Raw genomic sequence first — 22,531 nt, 5'->3', positions numbered from 1 at the left:
GGGGAGGGGTGTGGAGGGGGAGATAAAAACTCTTCCTTTGCAGCTGGCCCTCTCCCTCATTTGTTGCTCCAATAAGCAGTAATTAGGTCCTGAGCTAATGGTGTCAGCTGATCTGCTGTTTTTAGGCTAGACCCAGAGGAATCTCCATGGAAACCCTGCTGGAGTCGTCCCCCCACCTGGATGCTGAGTGCTCCTTTCCGCCACCTGGCTGCCGCCGGGCCCGCCGCTACCTCCTCCAGCCTCTAACCTGCCGCCTGCAGCATGCGCACTGCCCCCGGGATCCCTAAATGGGACAATTCTGCCCGTGACGTCAGCGCCCAGCCGTCTCCACAGAAACTTTTGTCCCATTGGCCAATCAGCGCGCTTGGAAGGGGCCGGGGCGGGGGGGAGAGGGGAGTGGGAGGGGTGGGGGTGAAGGGAGAGGCAAGAGGTTTAGTGTGTGGAGCTGCTCGCGCTCCGCCCGGGCTGTCAGCCCCGGCTGCAGCCGCCGCCGCCAGCCCTTCCCAGAGCCGCGCGCACACCCCGCGCGCCCCGCGCCCCCGGCTCCCCGCCTCCCACTCACGCACGCACTCGGGCCGGCCCGGCGGGAGCCGCTGACCCTTTTGGTAATTGCCGGGACCGGCTGCGGCGGCGGCGGCGCCGTGGGGACCCACGCTCCGCCTTCCCGCTCGGAGCTTGGGGCTGGGGAGGACGTCGGCTCCCGGCCGGCCCGCAGAGCCGCTCCCCGGGACGGGCGCCGGCCTCGGCCCGGAGTAGCATCCCAGAGGAGCGGCCGCAATCGCCGGGCGAGGAGGATGGCAAATCCCCTCTTTCCAGCTCGGTAACAGACGGATGGAAATCCCGAATGGAGGAGCCGCGGATGTCATCTGCTCGAGTGCATCGTCCCGAGGAACTCGTATTTGGCCACTCTGAGCAGGGGAGGGGGTGTCCGTGACGTGGCAGGGTGGGGGGGAAATAAACATCCGAAACCTCCCGCGCGAGCGGCAAACTGGAACCGAGTGGGCGACACGGATTTGGATTTCATGCAGAGGGTCTTTAAGCATCTGTGTCAGAAACTTCTATGCTTGTCCCCAGTTCAACAGAAACCCTAGGCGTCCTGTCCGGAGACCCCCGTCATTATCCGGGACACCACCCACCGCCAGCGGCCTGCCTGTCTGCACCCACGTTCCCCTGGGAACGGATGTCAGTTTGGGATGCCACCGTCCAGCCCGTAGAACTCTGGCGGGATCGTCACGAAGGCTCGGCTAATTCTGGGACTTAACTTAGAAGCGAGGCGGGGAAGGCACCAGCCGAAATTCATCGCGAGAAATGACATTTTAAGCTGGTTTGGGAAAAAAAAAAAACCCTCGCAGAGCATTTCGTGTTTGGCCGGATTTGATAGGCTTAACAGCATGACAGGTAAGAACTTTCTTTCTTTCTAGTCCCTTCGCGCCCCAGAGTGGGCAGGCCCAAGGGAAACAGGACCCTGGACGAAGGGGAGCCCAGGGACCCGGGTGTCCTTTGGGGTTCACAGGCCCCCCGCCCGGCGGCTGCTTGAGAGAGAGAGAGAGAGAGAGAGAGAGAGGCGCGCAGCCCTCGCTCCTGGACCACGGGGCCAGTGGCTGGAGAAGCTTCTGGGGCGCGCGCGGGGAGGCGGCGCTGCGCTCCACCTGCCTGGCCCGGACGCAGCCCCCGGGGCGAGGCGTCAGGGGACCACCCCAAGTCCATATTGGGATTCTTCCTCCACCCCGGAATGGGATTTTAAAGGATTCAAAACTCGGCTTCTCGGGGCCGGATGCTGCTGGGATGGTCCTAGGCTTGCAGGATTAAGAGCGGCCAGAGGAGGAGGAAAACCTGCGAGACATTTGCCATCACGGATGCAGAGGACACTTGGGAGCGCGGGGCATTGACTGCTGCTGCCCAGCCGGCCCCTCGTCCCCTCGGCCGGGTCGGGCCCGCGTCCGTGCCCGGGGCTGCCTGGTTCATGAGCCCGGGGTGAACAGGTGCCGAGAGCGCGGGGAGCCGCGGGGCGGCCGGCCGCCGGGGCCATGGAGAGCGAGCGCGACATGTACCGCCACTTCCAGGACTGGTGTCTCAGGACTTACGGGGACTCGGGCAAGACCAAGACGGTGACCCGTAAAAAATACGAGCGGATCGTCCAGCTCCTCAACGGCTCCGAGTCGAGCTCCACCGACAACGCCAAATTTAAATTCTGGGTCAAATCGAAGGGATTCCAGCTGGGCCAGCCCGACGAGGTCCGCGCGGGTGGCGGAGGCGCCAAGCAAGTGCTCTACGTGCCCGTCAAGACCACGGTGAGTGACTCGCCCGCTCTGGTTATTTGTCTGCGGGAGCTGCCAGCGGGGAGGGCGGGATGGGGGGCAGAATCGGGGAGCCGGGAGCCACGGTCGGTTCGGGCGCCCCTCCGCCGCCCTTCGCGGTCCCCATCCCCAAAGTCACCGCTGCTCCCTCGGACCAGGCGCACTCCCCCCCCCCCCACCCGCGTCGTGGGGGTCTTTGTGGTTCTTTATATCAAAGCGGCGGCTCAACTCTGGAGTCCAAGCCCGCCCCCCCTCCACCCCCGGCCCTCGCCGACCTTCCGGCACTCGGACCCGTGGCTGGAGCTTGCTTCCCCGGCTCGGGCGATGTCCTGCGTCCTCGGGCTGGGCCATTGTCCCACGTCCTTAGCTCGGCGCCCGGAGCGCACCCCGCCGCCGCCGCGCATAAAGGCCACGCTGGGAGCCCCGCTGCACGCTCTGATAATAGACGATTCTGATCGATAATCTACAGTGTCTCCTTATTGGCACAAAGCCCGAATGTGGCGCTCGTCCTGGATGTGGGGGTTCCCTCCTCCTCCCCCTCTCCCCCCTCCCCGATCACGTTTTATTGTTCGACTGTCGCCGGGGAGACGCGGGGCTGTCCGATCGTCTTGATCGCTCCCAGAGATCTTGATCTTGCCGCGACTATTGAGATTGTAGATAACGTCCTGGAGAATCCTTCCCCCCCCCCCCCCCGCTACCCCCCTCCACTCCACCCCACCCCATTCCCGTCTCTATTCCACCCTTTCATAAATAAAGCAGCTGCTACATAATGAACCACAAAGAGAGAGAGATGGGTCGGGGCGCAATCTTATGGTGTTTGCATTTGTTCCCTGTTCTGGGATGGCTCTGTAGTAGTGTCTTGGCCGCAAAGCTCTAAGCCCATGCACTGCAAGATGCTGGCATCAAAAGCCTAGTGGATCTCAGCCTTCCAGGTCAGAAATCTCTGAGGTTGAGGAACCATATAGCACCGTCAATTTCCTTTCCAGAAGATGGGAGCTGTGGGCTACAAGTAGGATTGCAGATCCCATGCCTAAGACCTTTTTCTTCGCTGCCTTACGGTGGGTACACATTTGGAGTAGGGGTGGGGGAGGGTGGCTGGCATCCTTTGCATTTTTGCCTCGCTCTGGGTTTTCTTGAGCATTTGCTCTCTCTCCTCCCTCCCTTGCTGGAACTGTTTCTCGTGCAGTTTTCCTCCAGGATGCTAGAAAGCTGTCTTGAGAGCTTTTCTTCTATCTCAAACAGAGGTATATGGAATTGGAAATATATGCATGAAAGGTTTTAAAAGACGATTTGGAGGACTCGTTTTTAGGTTTGGAAAACAGTTTATGGTTTCTTGATTTGTTGCATGAAAGAAATGCATTTCTTTTGTAAAATTTATATGGAAATGGGAAATGGAAATAAATGAGAAAATCAAAACACATGAAAGTTTTGATTTTAAAAATGTACCATTTTGAAAGGTATCTAGGGGGTAAGTAGATTCATAAATGCAGACTTTAACATTTGACATTGCTAAAGACAATGCGGAGATTATGATCTTGTTTTATTAAATAATGAGAACTTGATGGATAACGGTTAGAATTAAGGTTTATTTACATCTGGTGAGTCAGAACTGTTGTGTAGAGAATGAAATACTTGATTCATTTGTATTGGGGTTAATTTAAAAACATGGTTAAAAAACACGATTAGACAAGGTAAATTAGAACCCAGAACATAAGAGTGTATTGTGTTTTGGAAAATATTAGGTGAATTAAATGAATATGATTATATGTATTTACCTAAATATTTAATATGTCTAAGGAAATTGCTGGTCAGGAAGGCTTTTTTTTTAGACATTATATTTTGACTTAGATTCCCCTGTTAACTTTAACTTCAGAATTGGTTCAATGAGTTTATTACTCCTAAGGATTTGATTACATTCAGTACATATACTGATGCACTTTTGAAGTATTAATTAAAAATTCTTTATCACAGATTCTATAACAATGACAGAACCACTAACATAAATTAAGATGTCACTGATTTAAACCAGCATCCAGATGCTCATTTTTCAATATTTTCATTCAAAAATAATGGAGTTAAATTACTGGTAAGGCATCTAATTTAAAATGATAATTCTGCATTTTTCTTTTCAGTAAAGATTCCATCTATAGGAGGAAATGTAATCTCTCAGGAGATGGTCTTAGATAATGGTTTCTCTAAGTATTTGAAAGCTTTGCTTTTCATTCAAGATTGTTTTGAAATGTTCAAGAGGGTTTTAATTCATGAACTCTTCCATTGCTCTTTATGAAATTTTTATGCTGTTCCTAAGAGAATAATAGGCTCCTCCTCCTCTGAGAGACAGCCAATCATCATTTCAATGAGTTTACATTTTTTTTAAGATTCCTTTCTATCATGTATTTGCTCACATTTCAAATTATTTTGTCTCATAAAAATATATTGATTCATTTGAAGAGTAGCAGGAGTATAAAATAAGCAGGAAGGTGAAAATATATTTTCTTTTAATTCTCATTCAGATATTGATTGAAGGTACAATATTTGAATTGTATTTGCAAGTAGACTGAGCTGTTTGAGATTTGAAGGTTCATGGCTGGCTTTGCTGTCAGAGATTTGAGCCTGGAGTTGCAGTAACCCCTCTGCTGCTGATAATTAGACATCATTATGCTGCAAAAAGGGAAAGAGAAGGGGTGGGGACAGGCTTGGGCTAATTAACTACTTTGTTTAATGAAAGAAAGGGAGACTGATAGCAAATGGCAGGTCATATTAAAACAGTAGGCACCACATAGGCCTAATGAAGAAGCTTGTTCTTATTTTTCCAAAAGAATAGGTGGACCTTTGTAAATATCCTTTCTGCTAAAGACTCAATATAGCTGATCAAGCAAGTGACAACTGACTTAAAATAAGGAATACTGGAAGATAAACATGCCTTTCAGTATTAGTCCTAGACACGCCTAAAGCTGAAGGGACCTAGCTGTCTCTGTTTAGATTACTCTGTGAATGAGGAGATACTATTTGGTCACCAAGCAACGGCATTTTGCAACTCAGCCATTTTAGGTCTAGAGTGGGACCTCTGACGTGTGCTTGCACACACACGTGCATTGTCAGGCAGCTTATTGGGCATTGTATCTAAGTTATGTTCCATACTGGCACTATTATTTTCTGTATTCTCTAGTTAAAGATGATAGAAATCAAGAATAAAATGATGAGTAATTTAATTATGCTTAAAAAGATTGACTCTCAACTATCTAATCTGTGATGATTTTAAATTACATTGCTGTAATTATCTCATTTTATATATTTGATAGTTCAAGCTTAGTTGTAGAAGGGTTTGATCTGACATTTTATTTTACATCAACATTTATTTGAAATGTTACTCCTACATCTTAAACTATCTAAACACGTCGTACCTCGTGATAGGAAAGTAAACTTAGAGATAACCAGAAAATTTCTAAAATACTCCATTGGTAACATGATTTATGCGTTCTCATGCTTTACCAAAAAAGACAACTCTACTGTATGAAGATAATATGTGATTTGGTAGACTCAATGTTTTTGTCTTTTGGTTTGAAGCAATCTAGGTAGTAAATATCCAAATTGTACAATTAAATTATACAGATAAGTTTTTCCTTGATGTGTATCTACAGGAACAAATACTTAGGTCTAATATTTGCTATTCTTCTATTTTCCCCTTATTTTTATTTGTCTAGGGAACCTAAAGTGAATTTCAATCCAGAGAGGAAAATGCATTATTTTTATTTATGTCATTTAAAGATTATTCATTTCTGCAATCTGTAGCCTTCAATTTTATATTGTTCTTGCTGTGCATACTACTAATTCATTACTGTACAGTGATTAGAATGAATATTCATGGGCTAGTTCATAGTTACCAGGGTTTTTTTTTGGGCTTTGTTTTTCTTTTTAGTTCAGACTTTGCTTTAATTATACATTTCTTCAATTTTACATTACACTGAGGGAAACAATGCCTTACGGTCAATGCATTTTCATCTGGCCTACCTTCATGGCTGAGGCATACATCTCATGCTTTACGTTTCAATCTAGAATTTCCTACAGAAATTTAGAAAAAGCTGAGCAACAGTGCCAGTTGTATGTTATAGAAGTTTGTATATATGGCACAGAAACAAATCACAATAGTAATCATCAAGAATAACCAAATTGGGGCTTTATTTATTATACTTCTTCACTGTTCATTGCCATTGACAACTCATGTATTTTGAGACCCTCATAGCTTAGTCTTTGGGATCACTAAGTTTCAGGTTCAAATCTCAGCTGTGCAGCTTATTCAGTGGCTCAGTGGAATAAATCAGCTATGGTAAAACTACAGCACCATGTGAACATACTTTGAGAAAGAGTGGATACCTTGTCTAGCATGAGTATTTTGGAACAGGGGGTTTATAGAAATAATTCCCTTGGTACAGGGAGAAAATAAACCTGTTTGTATTTGAAGACCATCCCACAGTTTTTTCTTAAGTGACTTATTTTTCACTTTTCCATTGCTTCTTGTTTTATTTGAAACTACAGTGAGGGACAAATTTTAGCATTTACACACGTAACATTAATAAATCTTCTGAGCCAGCTGGGAGTCTAGTATTCATTATTTTGTGCTCTAGATTTTCTGTGTAGGAGAGAGGAAAGTTGAAGAAGCAAATACAGGAATTTGGAAGCAGAATTTCCAAGAGTTCCACTTGGAAATACATTTCCCAAAATACTCTATTTGGTAAGATTTCTTATGTCTATCTCAGAAAGATTAAAGGAAATTTAATATCTTGTAGGTTATATTCATTTTCACAATTCTGAGATAACAAGATAAACTCCATGGACACTATGGATGGCTAGAAACATGAACATGGAGTAGATTTTAGGTAAAATTTAAGACCAGGACTTGGGGTTTACTAAAGTAGAGAATGAAGAGTTTTCTTAACTAAAATTTCTTTTTTTTCTTTGTAAATATCAGTAACAACAATTGCCTGGATAGTTGAGGAGATGAATTAATTATAATCCATATACATATTGGTTACATAATATAGGCATAACACATAGTAAATTCTATAAAAAGAATTGATGTGGACCAGATAGATGGTACAGCAGACAAGTCTCTTGCCTTGCATGCAGCCCATCAGAGTTTCACTCCCAGATGCTATAAGGTGATCCATGCGGAGAGCCTGAAGTAAGTCCTGAGCACCACTGGGTATGCCCTTACCAAAAAAAAAAGAAAGGAGAATAGAGAATAATTGCTTTCTAAGTATTACTAACAAAAATAGCATGCTGTAATTGCAGTTAGACATATGATTTAACTCAAAATCACATTGTAATGGTAATAGATAAAACTGTAATATTCTAACACAAGATAATATGTGTGCATTATTCATATACTCTTTATGTACTCCTAATTTTTAGAATGGCTTTGTTTATGTAAAAATAAAATATTCAAATTATTTTAAATATATAAATCGAAAGGAAAGAAAAAACATTTAAAAGTAGACATACTGAATCCTCACACAGATATAACCACTATAAAATTTCAAATTACAGATTCATTACAGATTTCTCACTAAATATTTATACCAACAAGATTAGATATGACTTATATGATAATTAACATTGGTCAGTAGAAACATTTACCATCTATTTAATAATTTACCATATATTGATAATATATGTTAATTTAAATAAGAATAGCAAAATATATGCAACAAAAGAATTAGAAATACATGAAGTTTAAAATATTTCTAATAAATAGTGGCCTTTCTGTAGAGGCATCTATTTTTGAAATTAGCATAAATTATTAAGTAAAACATTAAAACATAATTTTTTATTTGTTCAACTACAAATTTCACTTTGTTACAGTATCATTGACTTTTTTACAGTGGTAGAGAAAAATAAGCATTTTTACTTTTTACCTCGTTCTTGTTAAAATATAATTATGCATTTTACTTTATAATATATATTTTTATCAAGATTTATTCTGTCTCTTGCTTCTTATATTTGATCTTGTTTTGATCTTTTAGCATCAGTTCTAATGATAAATTATTTGATCAATCTTTTGATTCAGTATTACTGGTCTTTTTCTAAAGAATTTATGCGTCATTATTTGAGGATTCTATGCCATGGGGAAAAAATATGACAACTTAATTAGTCAAAATTTCTTTACTATTTCTACTAGAATATTGTAGTTGTTATATTTGCTTTAAAAATTCTAAGACAATACTTTTTCCAAATTTCATTTTCACTTCTTTATCCTTAAAATGAAATAATTTCGCTACATTGTATTTTGAATTCATTTTCTTACTGAATTTCTTCTGACTAATTGCATTAATTATCATACCTTCACCTATCTCTGTGTTCTGGTGACTTAATATATGAGCTAATGACTGATTGTATATCTTCTGAGATTTACATGCACATTTAGGATTTTCTTTTACTGGCTATTTCAACCAAGGTATCTCTAACACCTCAAAAGAACATATCTAAAAACAACTTTTTCCTCTCTATTCTATCCTTATTCCTCCAATCTAACACCTTTTTTATCTTCTTTTTCCATGGGTGACAAAACAATTTTTCACCTCTACTCCAAGTCTGTGTAACATGTTCTTGATATATCAGTATAGTCATTACCTTTCTTTTCTCAGTAAATAGTCAAATCTCAAAATAGTTGATTCTATCATTCATTTATGGTCGATTCTACCATTTAAATATGGTTGCTTCTACCAACGATTTAATGTTTTCTTTCTCAATTCTATTCTTATTATGCCATATCATGCATCTATTTCTTGGTAATTTGCCGATTTTCCCAAAAACTGTTTGAAGATTAAAGTTTGATTTCAGTGCCATTTCAGTGCCATAATGTATGACATATAAGATTGGTAGTATTAACTGAATAAATAAAAATCACTTTCTAGCTTAATGTTATATGGTGGAAATGTTTTACTATTGCCATAGTGTAAATTATTTCAAAGTTATTTAGGGAACTACTTTTTATTTAAAAAATCTATTTTATTGTGGTATAAGCATATGTATAATTATCTTCTAAGTCATTTTTAAGTGTCTATTAAATAGTACCAATAAATTCTGAAACAAATATCCAGAATTTTTATATTGCAAACTCTGTACTCATTAAATAATTCCTCTCTTTTGCCCTCCTTTCAGTCCCTTATAACTATCATTATACTTTTGTTACAGTGAATCTATTTTACATATCTCATAAAAGTGGAATCATATAGCAATTTGTATTTTTGTGACTGACTTATTTCATTTGGCAGTATCCTCAAAATTTATTCACGATATTATGTGGAATAATATTTTTTCTCATGAGACTGAATAATCTGTCACTGTATGTATATACCAAATTTTGTTTATGCATTAATCAATTGAACATTTGGATGGCTTCCATCTCTCTTGGCTATTGTGTATAATGTTGTATTAATGTCGTTGTACAGATATCCCTTAAGACCCTACATTTACTGTCTTTGGTTCTATGCCCACGAGTGATTGCTGGATCATTTAGTAATAGTTCAGTATTGCAGCTTTTCCAAGGAATTTCTGTATTATTTCCATAGCAAATGTAACCTTTTATAATGCCACTCATAGTGCATAAGCATGCATATTCTTTTTTGCAAATGAGGGGGACAGGGAAGACGTCAATGTGTCATAAAGGTTTTTAACTTGACTTTAAAGTAAAGATTCCTATTTTTTAGTTTGGTAACAATGATTTTCAAGAGTTTTAATGTATGTTATACCATAACACTGCCGTCCCCAAAGTGCCACCATCCCTTCACAACTACAGAATAGCTGGGACTTTACTCTCATCTGAAATTTGTTGCCACTGTTTTACAGCAGCACCGCCAGGTATGGCCCCCAAATCAAAAAAAAAAAAAAAACCAAAAAGGGTAACATTAACTGGCTAATATAACACAATTAGAAATTACAATAAGGTAAAGGTAAAGGCCCTCCCGTTGATCGTCGATTTGCTCAAGCGGGCCCAGTAACGTCTCCATTGGAGACTTTGTTGTTACTGTGTCTGGCATATCGAATACTCTCGGTAGCTTGCCGGGCTCTCCGAAGAAATTACAATAATGCCTAATATTTATAAAGTCATACTGTTGATCAATGACTGGATTAACTGCTTTAAACAAAATATCAGCTTTTTATTCACATGATCTGAACATTTTGTATAACATGCTTGAAGGAATTGTGGTTTAAATCAAGATAATGTTGAGAATCACATAGTGCCTACCTAAGTGTTAAGAGTTTGAATGAGAAACAATTTTAGTTACACTCTATAGCCATGGTTTTGCCTCCATTTATAATAATACATTCTAATTTTTTTTCTTTTTGGGTCACACCCGGCGATGCACAGGGGTTACTCCTGTCTCTGCACTCAGGAATTACTCCTTGCAGTGCTCAGGGGACCATATGGAAAGCTGGGAATGGAACCCAGGTTGGCCGCGTACAAGGCAAACGCCCTACCCACTGTGCTATCACTCCAGCCCCGACATTCTAATTTTTTAAAAAATGGGGTATTGTACCTTTAGGTGTCCTCAAAATTACATAAATTGCTTCTCTTTTAACAATTAACACATTAGTAAAACATAAAAGTAAATACTGGGTTGATATTAAAAATATAAAGATTTCCTACTTTACCTCAATAGATTGTCATAAATAAATAGATTGTCATAAACTGGGATGTACACATGCCAATTGGAAACTTACTATAATAGTACATTGTTGCCTTATAGTAGAACATTAGGTGATGGCCTCTAACTTCAGCTAAAATAACAATGAGAAAGTGTCTTGGTACTTAAGCAACAGAACATTTAGATAATGTCTTATCCATATAAATACAGGACATACATAAGAAAATTATACGCTGTTGGTGCTTGTATGACTGAAAATTATTTCATCCAAGTCATGTTTAGGGCATGTTGCACAGTGCAGTGTAAGATAATGTAGACAATAAGACTAGAAATGTAGAATGGTGCAAAAGTATGGGAGCCTTGAGAATTCAGTTTAAAATTTTTGGATTTCATTCTGCAGAAAATGTTAGCTACCATAGAATTTTTGACCATGGATGTCATGACTTACATATTATTGGTAGAGATGTGAGAGTTTTCTTTTCTTTTATTTTGCATAATATAGATCAGATAGATAGGCACCATAATGATAGTACAGTGGTTAGGGTGTTTGCCTTGGATGCAGCTGACCAGGGTTCAATCCCTGCCATCCCATATGGTCCCTGAGCACCCCCAGGAGTAATTCCTTAATGTAGAGCCATGAGTGACCTCTAAACATTGCTAGGTGTGACTCAAAAAGCCAAAAAAAAGATAATAATAAAATTTCATTTGTTTCTTTGACTCAATATAAAGTTTGAAAAGTTATAGCTATAAATAAATACAGATTTAAGATCATTATCATTCAGATTATCAAATAGTAAATCAATAAAATCCAATGGTCTGATATATCTATTGAATTTGAGAAAAATTTCTAAATACTGAAGGGAAGAATTCTATATACAACCTTTTGTTTAAGCACAGATCTTTTAAAAAGTACAATGAAATGTCATCTATTTCTAAAACCTGGAGCACTGTAGCACTGTCCTCCCTTTGTTCATCAATTTGCTCCAGTGGGCACCAGTAGTGTCTACGTTGTGAGACTTGCTGTTACTGGTTTCGGCATATCAAATACACCACGAGGAGCTCGCCAGTCTCTGTTGTGTGGACGGGATACTCTCTGTAGCTTGCTGGGCTCTCCAAGAGGGGTGGAGGAATTTAACCCGGCTCTGCCGGGTGCAAGGCAAACGCCCTACTTGCTGTGCTATTGCTCCAGCCCCGCTCAAGCAAATCGATGAACAATGGGAGGGCAATGCTACAGGAGCTTATACTATATGGAGAAATTCTAAATCTTACCCCAAATTGCTTCTTGGTTAATATTTTAATTTATAAACACACGTTTGTCTCTGCCACTAATGGTCTACCGTATGTTCATTTTTTTTTTTACTGAGTTCTAAAAATTCTAAAATGTCCCCAAAGTGTCTCCAGTGCTCGTATTAATATCACCCCTTTGAGTGTAGGTAGGGTCTATAAATAATTAGTCCCATGGTTGTGTTGTCTCTATTGTACAGTCACTTTCAATCAGACATTCTTTAACACATCAGCTTTTTAAAAGCAGAGATGGTCCAGTGATGCAAAGTGAGGCTGATTCAAGTGCAAGGTTCTCTGTTGCTGTAATGGAGGGGCCAGCATGGCCAAGAAGTAAGAACTCTAAGAATTGAGAGCTAGAAACACAGTAGTACCTAAGTCCTATAACCACAAGGGAATGATCTGTCAACAAACTGAAGGAAACTTGGAAGTTGAACTTTCCCCGATTGATCTTCTAAGTAAGAATATAGCTGATCAACACCTGATTTCAGCTTTAGGAGAACCTAGTAGAAAGACCAGTTAAAAAGACTGGATTTCTAACTCACTGAGCTTTGGTAAGTTTGAGACATTTAGAGCCACTCAAGTTCTCATAATTAGCTGTTCAGCAAAATCATTGTTGTCTGTATAAAATTTCCTAAAAGTATTTGTATAATTAAAAAATGACAACTCTTTAAAAGTTAATTTGACTACAATTACTTGTGGTTTAAGATACAGCTGAGAATAATTTAAATGTTTTCTCCTAATGCCTAATGTGTTACCATTTTTTGAAATTATCTATAATTTAGTAAAATATATATTTCAAGAAGATCATTTGAAATATTTAATGATTGTTCCCATTAGGAATATATACTTCTATAATATGTAATTTATAAATATGTAATTTTTCTTAATGTTTTAAATATTATAAAATTTTATTATATTTCATCTATCTCCTAGATAAAATATGAGATGGCTTAATCCTTTAGCTTTTTCATAATGGAGAATGGAGACAGAATAGTGCATAAAGAAATTATCTGCATAATTTATTAATGTATGTTTATGTACTTTTGAAAATAGTACTGGAACAAAATATAACTACATATTATAAGTAGTCTATTCATTAAAAATAAATTATTTTAATATGTTGTTTTGAAGGAAACTTACCTAAGACTTGGGGCTTTGAAATAATGAGTAGATCATCTGTATTAAAGGAAACTGGAAATTACTTTCCTCCTCTAGATTTGGAGGAAAAAACTATCTTTCATTTATTTTTTTCCTTTCTCTCCATTGGAAGTTTATTCAGTAGGCTCATATGTTCTCTTCTCTTAGTCTTAATCAAGTTTTGATTTGTGTTAGCTTCACAGTTACAGATTTACAAGTGCTTAGAGCTGTTAGAAAACTAGAAAGTTAAGGAGACTTAGAATATAAGCTCAGAATGTTCAAAACTTAATTTGGGGGACTGGAGCGATAACACAGCGGGAAGGGCATTTGCCTTGCACATGGCTGACCCCGGTTCGATTCCCAGCATCCCATATGGTCTCCTGAGCACCGCCAGGAGTAATTTCTGAGTACAGAGCCAGGAGTAACTCCTGTGCATTGCCAGGTGTGACCCAAATAGCAAAAAAACAAACAAACAAACAAACAAAAAAAAAACAGAAACCAAAATTAGTTTGGTTTTAAAAAAGATACTTTTCCTTTAGGTGAGAGATGTTGCTTTACTACTTTTCTCCACTGTAGACGTAATTGGTTTTAAAAAGATAATTACCTAGATGTGTGAGTCGCATTGTTATGAATAAACATAGGAAATAGTAAGGTTAGATGACCATTTTTTGTAATTTCAAATTTTACTTTTTGGTGGGTGATTTAATTGTATTTGCCAGATGAGTAGAACATTTTGGGGGTGGAGGTTAATCTAGGACCTCAGGAAATGCTAAGTGGTATTATCTGAGGATCTATTGCCTAATGTGGTCATACTAGTACCATGTTTTAACCAAGGGATTTAATTAGATGAAAATTTCTAATCTTATACCAAAGATTTGTTTGAATTTTATATGTGAGTCACCTTTCTCTTAGTAGTTTTGCCTCATTCATTGGTATTTACTTGTGATCGATAAAGATATCTTTATATGGCTGTTTTATTTTTCTCCATAAAAAACTACAAGTATAAAACTTCATGATTTATTTGAGATTACTAATTTTGACATGTTGATGTAGAGTTGGCATTATTTGAACAATTATGGGTTTGCATTAACCTTGTACCAATTAAAAGGAGTAGTTTACAAATTCATAATAATAGAGGGTGTCATGATTCTCTAGTGTAATGAGACATATTTTACTAAAATATTTTATTAAACCAACATTATCTTCATATAAACAATTCACATGTCTTTGGCTCTCTACTGGATAAAGTGTCATTAATAAGCAACTTTTAGTTAATTTGTATTATCACTATATAGAGTATAGTAACTGTGTGTCTTTCAGATGTTCAATAAATGGGGAAAATTGCCTTCTAGAATTCATTTTTGTGGTTCCTTTCTTCCTTCCTGAAAAATTCTTGCAGATCTATAAACTTTCTTCTTAACACTGCTTTTGCTGTGTCCGACAAGTTCTCATAACTCTTGCCCTCATTCTCATTCGTTTCCAGGAATCTTTTGATTTCCTCTCTAACCACTGATTGTTCAGTAGTGAGCCACTTAATTTCCAGGTGTTTGATTTGACTCTCCATTTCTGTTTGTGATTCACTTCTGTTTTCAGTGCTTCATGGTCTGAAAAGAGTAGATGTGATTTCTATCCTCCGAATTTTATGGAGGTATGTTTTGTGGCCCAGCATGTGGTCTATCCTGGAGAAAGTCCCATGTACAATGGAGAAGAATGTGTATTCAGCTTTTGGAGGATGAAAAGTTCCTGTATCTACCTACTAACCCCCTCTTTTTCATTTCTTCCCTCAAATAAAGTATATACTTGCTGAGCTTTAGTCTGGTTGATCTATCGAGAGATGATGTTGAAGTCTCCACCTCCTGTTGTGTTGCTTTCAATTCTTTCTTCAAGTCTATTAACAGTTCTTTCAAGTATTTTGCTGGTTCCTCATTAGGTACATATATGCCTTCTAGAATTTAAACTTTAAAATTTATATGGTTAATCTTCTGTGATAATCAAGATCACTGGTTTTTTTTTTTTTGGCTTTTTTGGGTCACACTCAGTGATGCACAGGGGTTACTCCTTGCTTTGCACTCAGGAATTACTCCTGGCGGTGCTCAGGGGACCATATGGGATCCTGGGAGTCAAACCCAGGTCGGCTGCATTCACGTTAAACACCCTACCTGCTGTACTATCGCTCCAGCCCCTCAAAAGCACTTTTAAGCAGCACAATGTCTACCACACTATAAGACAATGTGGTATTTCAATTGAAAATATAACAAAGTCTCTCTCCTAATAGAAATTCACTGACAGGTGAACTCTTCTAAAACTCCCTCTCTTCTACAACACAGATTCTACAACACAAATTTGTTCATAGCAGTGTACCTTGTAGCTACTTGCATTGTGTGTACATCAACTTAAATTGTATGCATATTATTGTTGTTTTAACATACTTTTTTTGGTTAATCTTGTTAATATAATTAGCACCATAGCACTGTCCTGTTTTTCATTGATTTGCTCGAGCAAGTACCAGGAACGTCTCCATTGTAAGACTTGTTGTTACTGTTTTGGGCATATCGAATACATCATGGGTAGCTTGTTAGGCTTTGCCATGCAGGCGGGATATTCTCAGTAGCTTACGGGGCTCTCCGAGAGGGATGGAGGAATCAAACCTGGGTTGGCCGCGTGCAAGGCAAATGCCCTACCTGCTCTAGCCGTTAATATAATTATGTATATAATTATGTGATTTAAAGATCTTATAATCAGGAGCCAGAGAGATAGTACTGTGTGTAGAGTGTTGGCCTTACTCACAGCTGACCCAGGTTCAGTCTCCTACACACCATTTCGTCTCCGTAGTACTGCTAGAAGTGATCCCTGAGCATCATTGGATATGGTTGAAAGTTTAAAAAAATATTTTATAAACAAATGAAATGAGCACAAATTTTATATTTCTTTGTGATGACACAAGATAATCATTAAAAACTGGCTGAATTGTACAGTAATTAAAAACTGAGAAATATAGGCAAAAAAGTATGAAACAAGTTTGTACACTGCTTTAATTTGCTTTTTGAGTAGTGACTCTTATTCTACTTTAAAGTAACTGAAACTAGAAATCACAAATAATACATTGTCAAGGACTTATGCAATTAGTAGACCTTTACTTAAACTTTTGTTAAGTAAAAAAAGATATTTTCGCACATTGTTATTCACCAGTGCATTAAATGAAAATTTGACACTAAGTTCAGGTATACTTTTCATGTCTTCTAATTTTAACTGTTCTGTATATTGAACTTCACGGAGCTCTATGTTTTAATATATGAATAAAATTATATAGCATTTGAAAAGCGAAAGTAATGAGTTAAATATATATGCATATATGTACACATACATACTGCTCTCATAAAATAGTATTTTTATAACAGAAGAACTTAGTTTTTCTGATTTTCATTCCTGTTGTGAACAAAAATACTTCCATCTAGATGAGCCTGTTACTATAATTTAATCAGGGACAATGTTGACAGTAATATGCTGATAATGTTACAGATAATCAATTTACAGTTTTAGCACAAATTAAGTAATTTTAGATTATGCTAACATCTTTTGAGAGTTTTTCTTATGCTTAGAGTTTCTTTTATCTTCCTCTTAAGGGCTTGTTTTTTTAAGTTTTGGGGCCACACTGCTCTTTCCCAAATTCAGAAATTTTTGTCTAATAAACATATGCACTGAAGAGATCTCCAGAAAAAAAGTCAATGAACTCTAATAGAGAATGGAAAAATGAATGCCTAAAAAAACATTAAAATTGAGTTCATTGTAATCTAACTCAAATTTTTATAGCTTTTTAGCAGATGATAATGATGGGAAGTTTATATCAGAAAATTATTTTTCATGTCAAAGATAGGGACAAGGCTACAAATAAATCAAGTGTACACTATTGATTTTGTTGATGTTTCAAAGCTTTCTAAATAGCCAAAACAATTGGCAGTAGGGGACGAACTACAGAAATCCTATAATTTGAATAAAGAAGGAAAGCTAAGGAAGGAAGCCAGTAAGAATGGTAGGAAGTTTAGGTCCTGAGCAATAGTACAGCAAGTAGGACATTTGTCTTGCACATTGGTGATCCAGTTTGATCCTTGGCACCATATATGGTTCCCTGAGCCAAGCCATGAGTGATCCCTTAATGCAGAGCCAGGAGTAAGCCCTTTACAATGCCAAAGACAAAAACAAACACAAAAGTAAATATAGGAAGTTCAATTTTTTTCACCCTACAACTCTACCAGAATCATCAAAAGAGTTCCCAGTACGAAGTTAGACTGGCAACATAAAAATTTCATTGATCAGTGCTTGCTTTGGTAGCAATTGGAATGATACAGAGAAGATTAGCATGGCCCCTGTGCAAGGATGACACACAAATTCGTGAAGCGTTCCATATTTTTGTATAACTGAAACCCAAGCACCAAAATTTGTAAATCTACAACTATACCTCATGGTGTTTCACTAATAAAAATCTTAAAAAATAATTTCATTGATCAAGAAAAATGACCTGAAGACTTCATGAATTTTGGATATTTTTCCAAGAGGAACAGGTACTAGGCAATTGTCTAAGATTATCAACAATATATTTTAGATATGAACTTTCAAAATAACAATGCTTAAGTTTTTACATTAGAGTTTTGTAAGAAAAAAAGGTGGGAGGGTGAATTTCAGAAGGCTGTCTCTACTCCAAAATTATTGAGGTTCAGTTAGGGGTCAGGTCACAGCTATCTTGATAGGAAAATCCCTCTGCTTCTAAAAATTGATCATCTGCTTCTCATCCTTGAGGTGTTATGGACTGTGAGTAAATTACAGATAGGTATCTTCTACGGGCTGAAAAGTATACTCAAAGTTGGGGACCTTTTAATAATGAGGGCTGGAGCGATAGCACAGTGGTAGGGTGTTCGCCTTACAAGCAGCCAACGTGGCCGACCCGAGTTCGATTCCTCCGCCCCTCTTGGAGAGCCTAGCAAGCTACCAAGAGTATTCGATATGCCAAACACAGTAACAACAAAGTCTCCAGTAGAGATGTTACTGGGCCCGCTTGAGCAAATCGATGAGCAACGGGAGGGCCTTTACCTTTTACCTTTACCTTTACCATAAATATATTAGTTTCTTATTATTTTTTTAATCACCGTAAGATACAGTTACAAAGCTTTCCTGTTTGAGTTTCTGTCATACAATGATCGATCACCCAACCCTCTACCAGTGCACATCTTCTACCACCAAGGTCCCTGGTGTTCGCCCCCCATCCCACCCTCTGCCTGCCTCTATGGCAGACAATCTCCCCCATACTCTCTTTTGTGTTGATTATTATGAATAACATAAGATATCCAGAGTATCATGGAGACGAGGAAATGAGAAGGACTGGCCCATCCCCTATTCCTTGAGGCCTGGAGTTTGTCTTCATGGAACCTGCCACATACCTGCACTTCTCATTTTAGGGGGCAGTTGGAGGGAAGATGCCTGCCCCCGTCTGAGGCACCCAGGTGAAGTGGGCCTGGCTTAAAGTCTGGAGGCATCTCTGCAGCAAGCTGCTTGGTTCGCAGATTCTTTTGTGTGTCTGGATCATGGCCCCTTATTTCCATCTTTTCCAGAGAAATAAACTATTGGCATATGCTTTGCAGGGGTGCCCACCTGCCTGAAGTGTGAAGCACCGCTGGCCCTAACTGTAGCTTTTGATCTCTTTGGAGATTTATGGGTCTCTGAAATAAGGACAATAAATGATTTGTACAGCTGAGCAGGAGGTTTGTGCATGTGGCTCCCGTATATCTAATCTATGGCCATTTAATTTCTTGGTAAACTTGGCCCCAAGTTTTTGGGATCCTGCCAAAGACACAGTGGCAATTTGGGGGTATCAGGAAGTCTGAAGTCACCATCAGGCTGCTGGTGCACTCGCCCTGCAGGTACAGGTTGACCTGCTGGCGGCACCATACCCCCAAATATATTAGTTTGGCACATATTTGTTCAGTATTTTAGTTTAGCAACACACGGATTGATGAAAGAAATGTTATAGTACCAAGTAGATTCCATGAATTGGTGAAATTTTTGATATTTAGTAGTTGTTCCACTAAAGGCCATGTTTAATGTCTTCATGGGGGAAAGGAATCTTACCGGTTTGGTGTTATTACAGAGAATCTTAAGAATTTTCTGGCAATAGTGGAGGATATTAACTTTGTTAAATATTGTTGATATGCTATGTAGCCCAAGTTTCATAGGTTTTCCAGTAATAATTTTAAAGGGATATTTTCTAGAATATAGGAATCCAGTTTTCCATTACCCTTATTTTTAACTGAAATCATGGCAGTACAATACTGTAGACATTTGCAAGTCAAATATCAAATAGCCTATTTATAATATACCATAAAATATAGGTATATAGCAGCACATAAATAATATGTATGTGTTAATTTTAGACACAAATTGCTGGTTTTAACATTTTATTATTTTTTTCTTTATTAAATCTTTATTCAGACTGTCTCTAGAATATTTGACTATTAAAATTTCCCTAGCTTCCACTAGAATTACAAGATATTAATTTCATATTGTATTTCATGCTTAGCCTATTTAGAATTTTAACACCAAGAAACAGAAAACTATAGATACAAGTTGATGTGGTGTAAATTGTCAACTTTGAATCTAGATGGTCTAGATATAAATTATGATAATGTTACTAATTAGTCATTCTACATTTTTTTGCGGGGGGGAGAGGGGGCTGAGTTTGGGTCACATCTGGCAAGTTCTCAGGCCTTAATCATGACTTTGTGCTTAGTATCAATCCATCATTCATGGCAGTGCTCAGGACCCATTGCAGTGCTGGAGACTCAAACCAGGGCCAGCTGCATGCAAGACAATGCCTTAACTCCTGTGCTATCTCTTTGGGCCTATAATCATTATTATTTGGGCTGGAGCGATAGCACAGCGGTAGGGCGTTTGCCTTGCACGCAGCCAACATGGCCAACCCGAGTTCGATTCCTCTGCCCCTCTTGGAGAGCCCGGGAAGCTACCGAGAGTATCTCGCCCGCATGGCAGAGCCTGGCAAGCTCCCCGTGACGTCTTCGATATGCCAAACACAGTAACAACAAAGTCTCCAATGGAGACGTTACTGGGCCCGCTCGAGCAAATCGACGATCAACGGGAGGGCCTTTACCTTTACCTTTATTTGGGGCAAATTATTTCAGTTCCTACTCTTGATTTCCAATTCTATAAAATTGATTTTAACATTGTAAAGAATATCTTATGTTCAAAATAGCAATCTAATCTTGGTTAGTAAGTGAAATGTATATACACATGTACAACAATAGAAATGTTTAAATATGGACACATTTTTACACATATAAATTTTACATTTTTGCACATAGAAATATTACATGTATATTTTTGAAAAGGATTGAAAAATCATTTTCTATTTAAAAGGTACATTCAACATCATAGTTTCCTTTTCATTATAATTTTGCTACTTTTAAGTGAGAATTATGGAGATGAAATAACCTCATTTTAAAACTTTAATAAAAGTCATTAAAACATTATACAAGGAATTTTATTTTTAGGAAAAATTTTGACTATCCTTGGTGATAACTCAGGAATCACTCCCAGATATGTGTTGCTGAGCAGCAAACCTCAGCTGCATGCCAGGCAAGTGCCCTCTCAGCTGTCCTATGTCTGCTGTTGTGCTCAGAGGACCATGTGGTACTGGGGATTGAACCCAAGTCCTTGTACATGCAAGGTATGTGTTTTTGCATGGAATAACACAGTTTCCTTACATACATTTTTTACCTAACAACAACAGCATCAAAATTAGCAAGGAATTTATCTGAGAATTAAGTGTCACTCTGAGTAAGTTTAGCTAAATGAATTTTTTACCTTTATTGTTATTTTTAACTATTTTTCAAAAAACAGCAGTAAACCTTGCTCTGATACTAGAACTATGGAACAACCTCTTGTAATGCATATGTATTTTATATCGTTGTTTCCTAAGGATCTATTGGTTATTTAAGAAAAATGAATGAGGCACTGTTTTACATAGATGTGTGGTTCAACTGATAAAATTGTGAAAACAATGACTCAAAATGAAGTTTCTATAGTTCTTAACACGTAGTATCTTTTCTTATTCTTTGATGAAATGTAACACATTCATTTCCGTGTCTAATCTCATGTTGCTTACTGTTGTAACATCACTCTGTGTAAAATACAACAATTACTAAAATTAAAAATGAATAAAAAGCATAAATTGAAAACATATACCATATTCCCCCTAATTTAAGATGTTCTACTGCCATTATTGATGTTATCAAGTTAAGAGATAGGCTGCACAGGAAAATTCATCCACACAATTGTGTTTGTAGTATTGGGGAGGAGTTAAAAAAAAGGGGGGCTTTGGAATTTCTGGGGGAGGGAGATGGTACACTGGTTATGACTGTGATGTTGGAATTATGTTCAAAGAAAGCCACAAACAGCACTACTGGGAATAACAGGTCCTCAATCAATAAAACAAAAAATTTTATGGGAAAAAAAAAGATAGGCTGGAAAGAGTTAACAGTGGACCCCATTAACATTTGCATTATGAATTTATAGTGATATTGCAATTTCCTCTCCAAATTGTACCAGCTTGATATGAAGGAGTATTTTTTGTTTTGTTTTGTGAAATTGTATTTTTGTTTGCAAAATTTGATGTTTCTGTATTATAGAAATATTTATGATTTTTTCTTATGGCAATAAAATTTTATTATTTCAGAATAATAAAGTATAATATCCTCCCAAACCAACATAACCCTATGCCATTTATTTCTACATGTGTAATCATATTGTATCATGATGGAATTTAAATTTAATTGATATTGGATGATTCATTTTCTGATAGTTTATACAAATTTTACACGTTTATGGTTTGTGAGAATGTGTAATATAATTTAATGGTATTGCTATAGTGAAATATCATGATTTTTTTCTCTTGGAAACTCAGTATATGGAAAGTTATTCAGTATATTGAAAGTATATGGAAAGTAACATAACATAACTGATTGTGTTACCTTTTAAATCTTTTTGAGATAATTGTTGATGCTCTTTTCATTATTGAATACCTGATAATACTTAGGGACCCCCAGGGGTCCTTTCATGATATGACTGGACACAAAACTTGCAGTTCAATGCTATGGTCTG

At 38.4% G+C, this 22,531-nt stretch overlaps 1 protein-coding gene and 1 pseudogene across 6 annotated transcripts in view; both read left to right on the top strand.

Annotated features, from left to right (window-relative positions):
* The first annotated feature begins 1,337 nt into the window (after positions 1-1,337).
* NOL4 (nucleolar protein 4) overlaps positions 1,338-22,531 on the top strand; it is a 313,852-nt gene continuing 292,658 nt past the window's right edge. For 4 of the 6 annotated variants that reach the window (XM_056138036.1, XM_056138035.1, XM_056138034.1 and 1 more), the window contains exon 1: positions 1,338-2,291. In XM_056138036.1, the coding sequence (XP_055994011.1) occupies positions 2,028-2,291 (264 nt within the window). In that variant the 5' untranslated portion in view covers positions 1,338-2,027. Of the gene's footprint in view, positions 2,292-3,073; positions 3,356-3,453; positions 3,542-22,531 lie in introns of those variants that run through there. The other 2 variants (XM_056138037.1, XM_056138038.1) reach the window with 2 other exon arrangements.
* On the top strand, positions 17,682-17,775 carry LOC130045553 (uncharacterized; annotated as a pseudogene).

The sequence above is a fragment of the Sorex fumeus genome, unplaced genomic scaffold (genome assembly GCF_029834395.1).
Source record: "Sorex fumeus unplaced genomic scaffold, SorFum_2.1 ptg000128l, whole genome shotgun sequence".
NCBI lineage: Eukaryota > Metazoa > Chordata > Mammalia > Eulipotyphla > Soricidae > Sorex > Sorex fumeus.
Note: the sequence above shows the minus strand (reverse complement) of the source record. Positions and strands in the feature narration are given on the sequence as shown.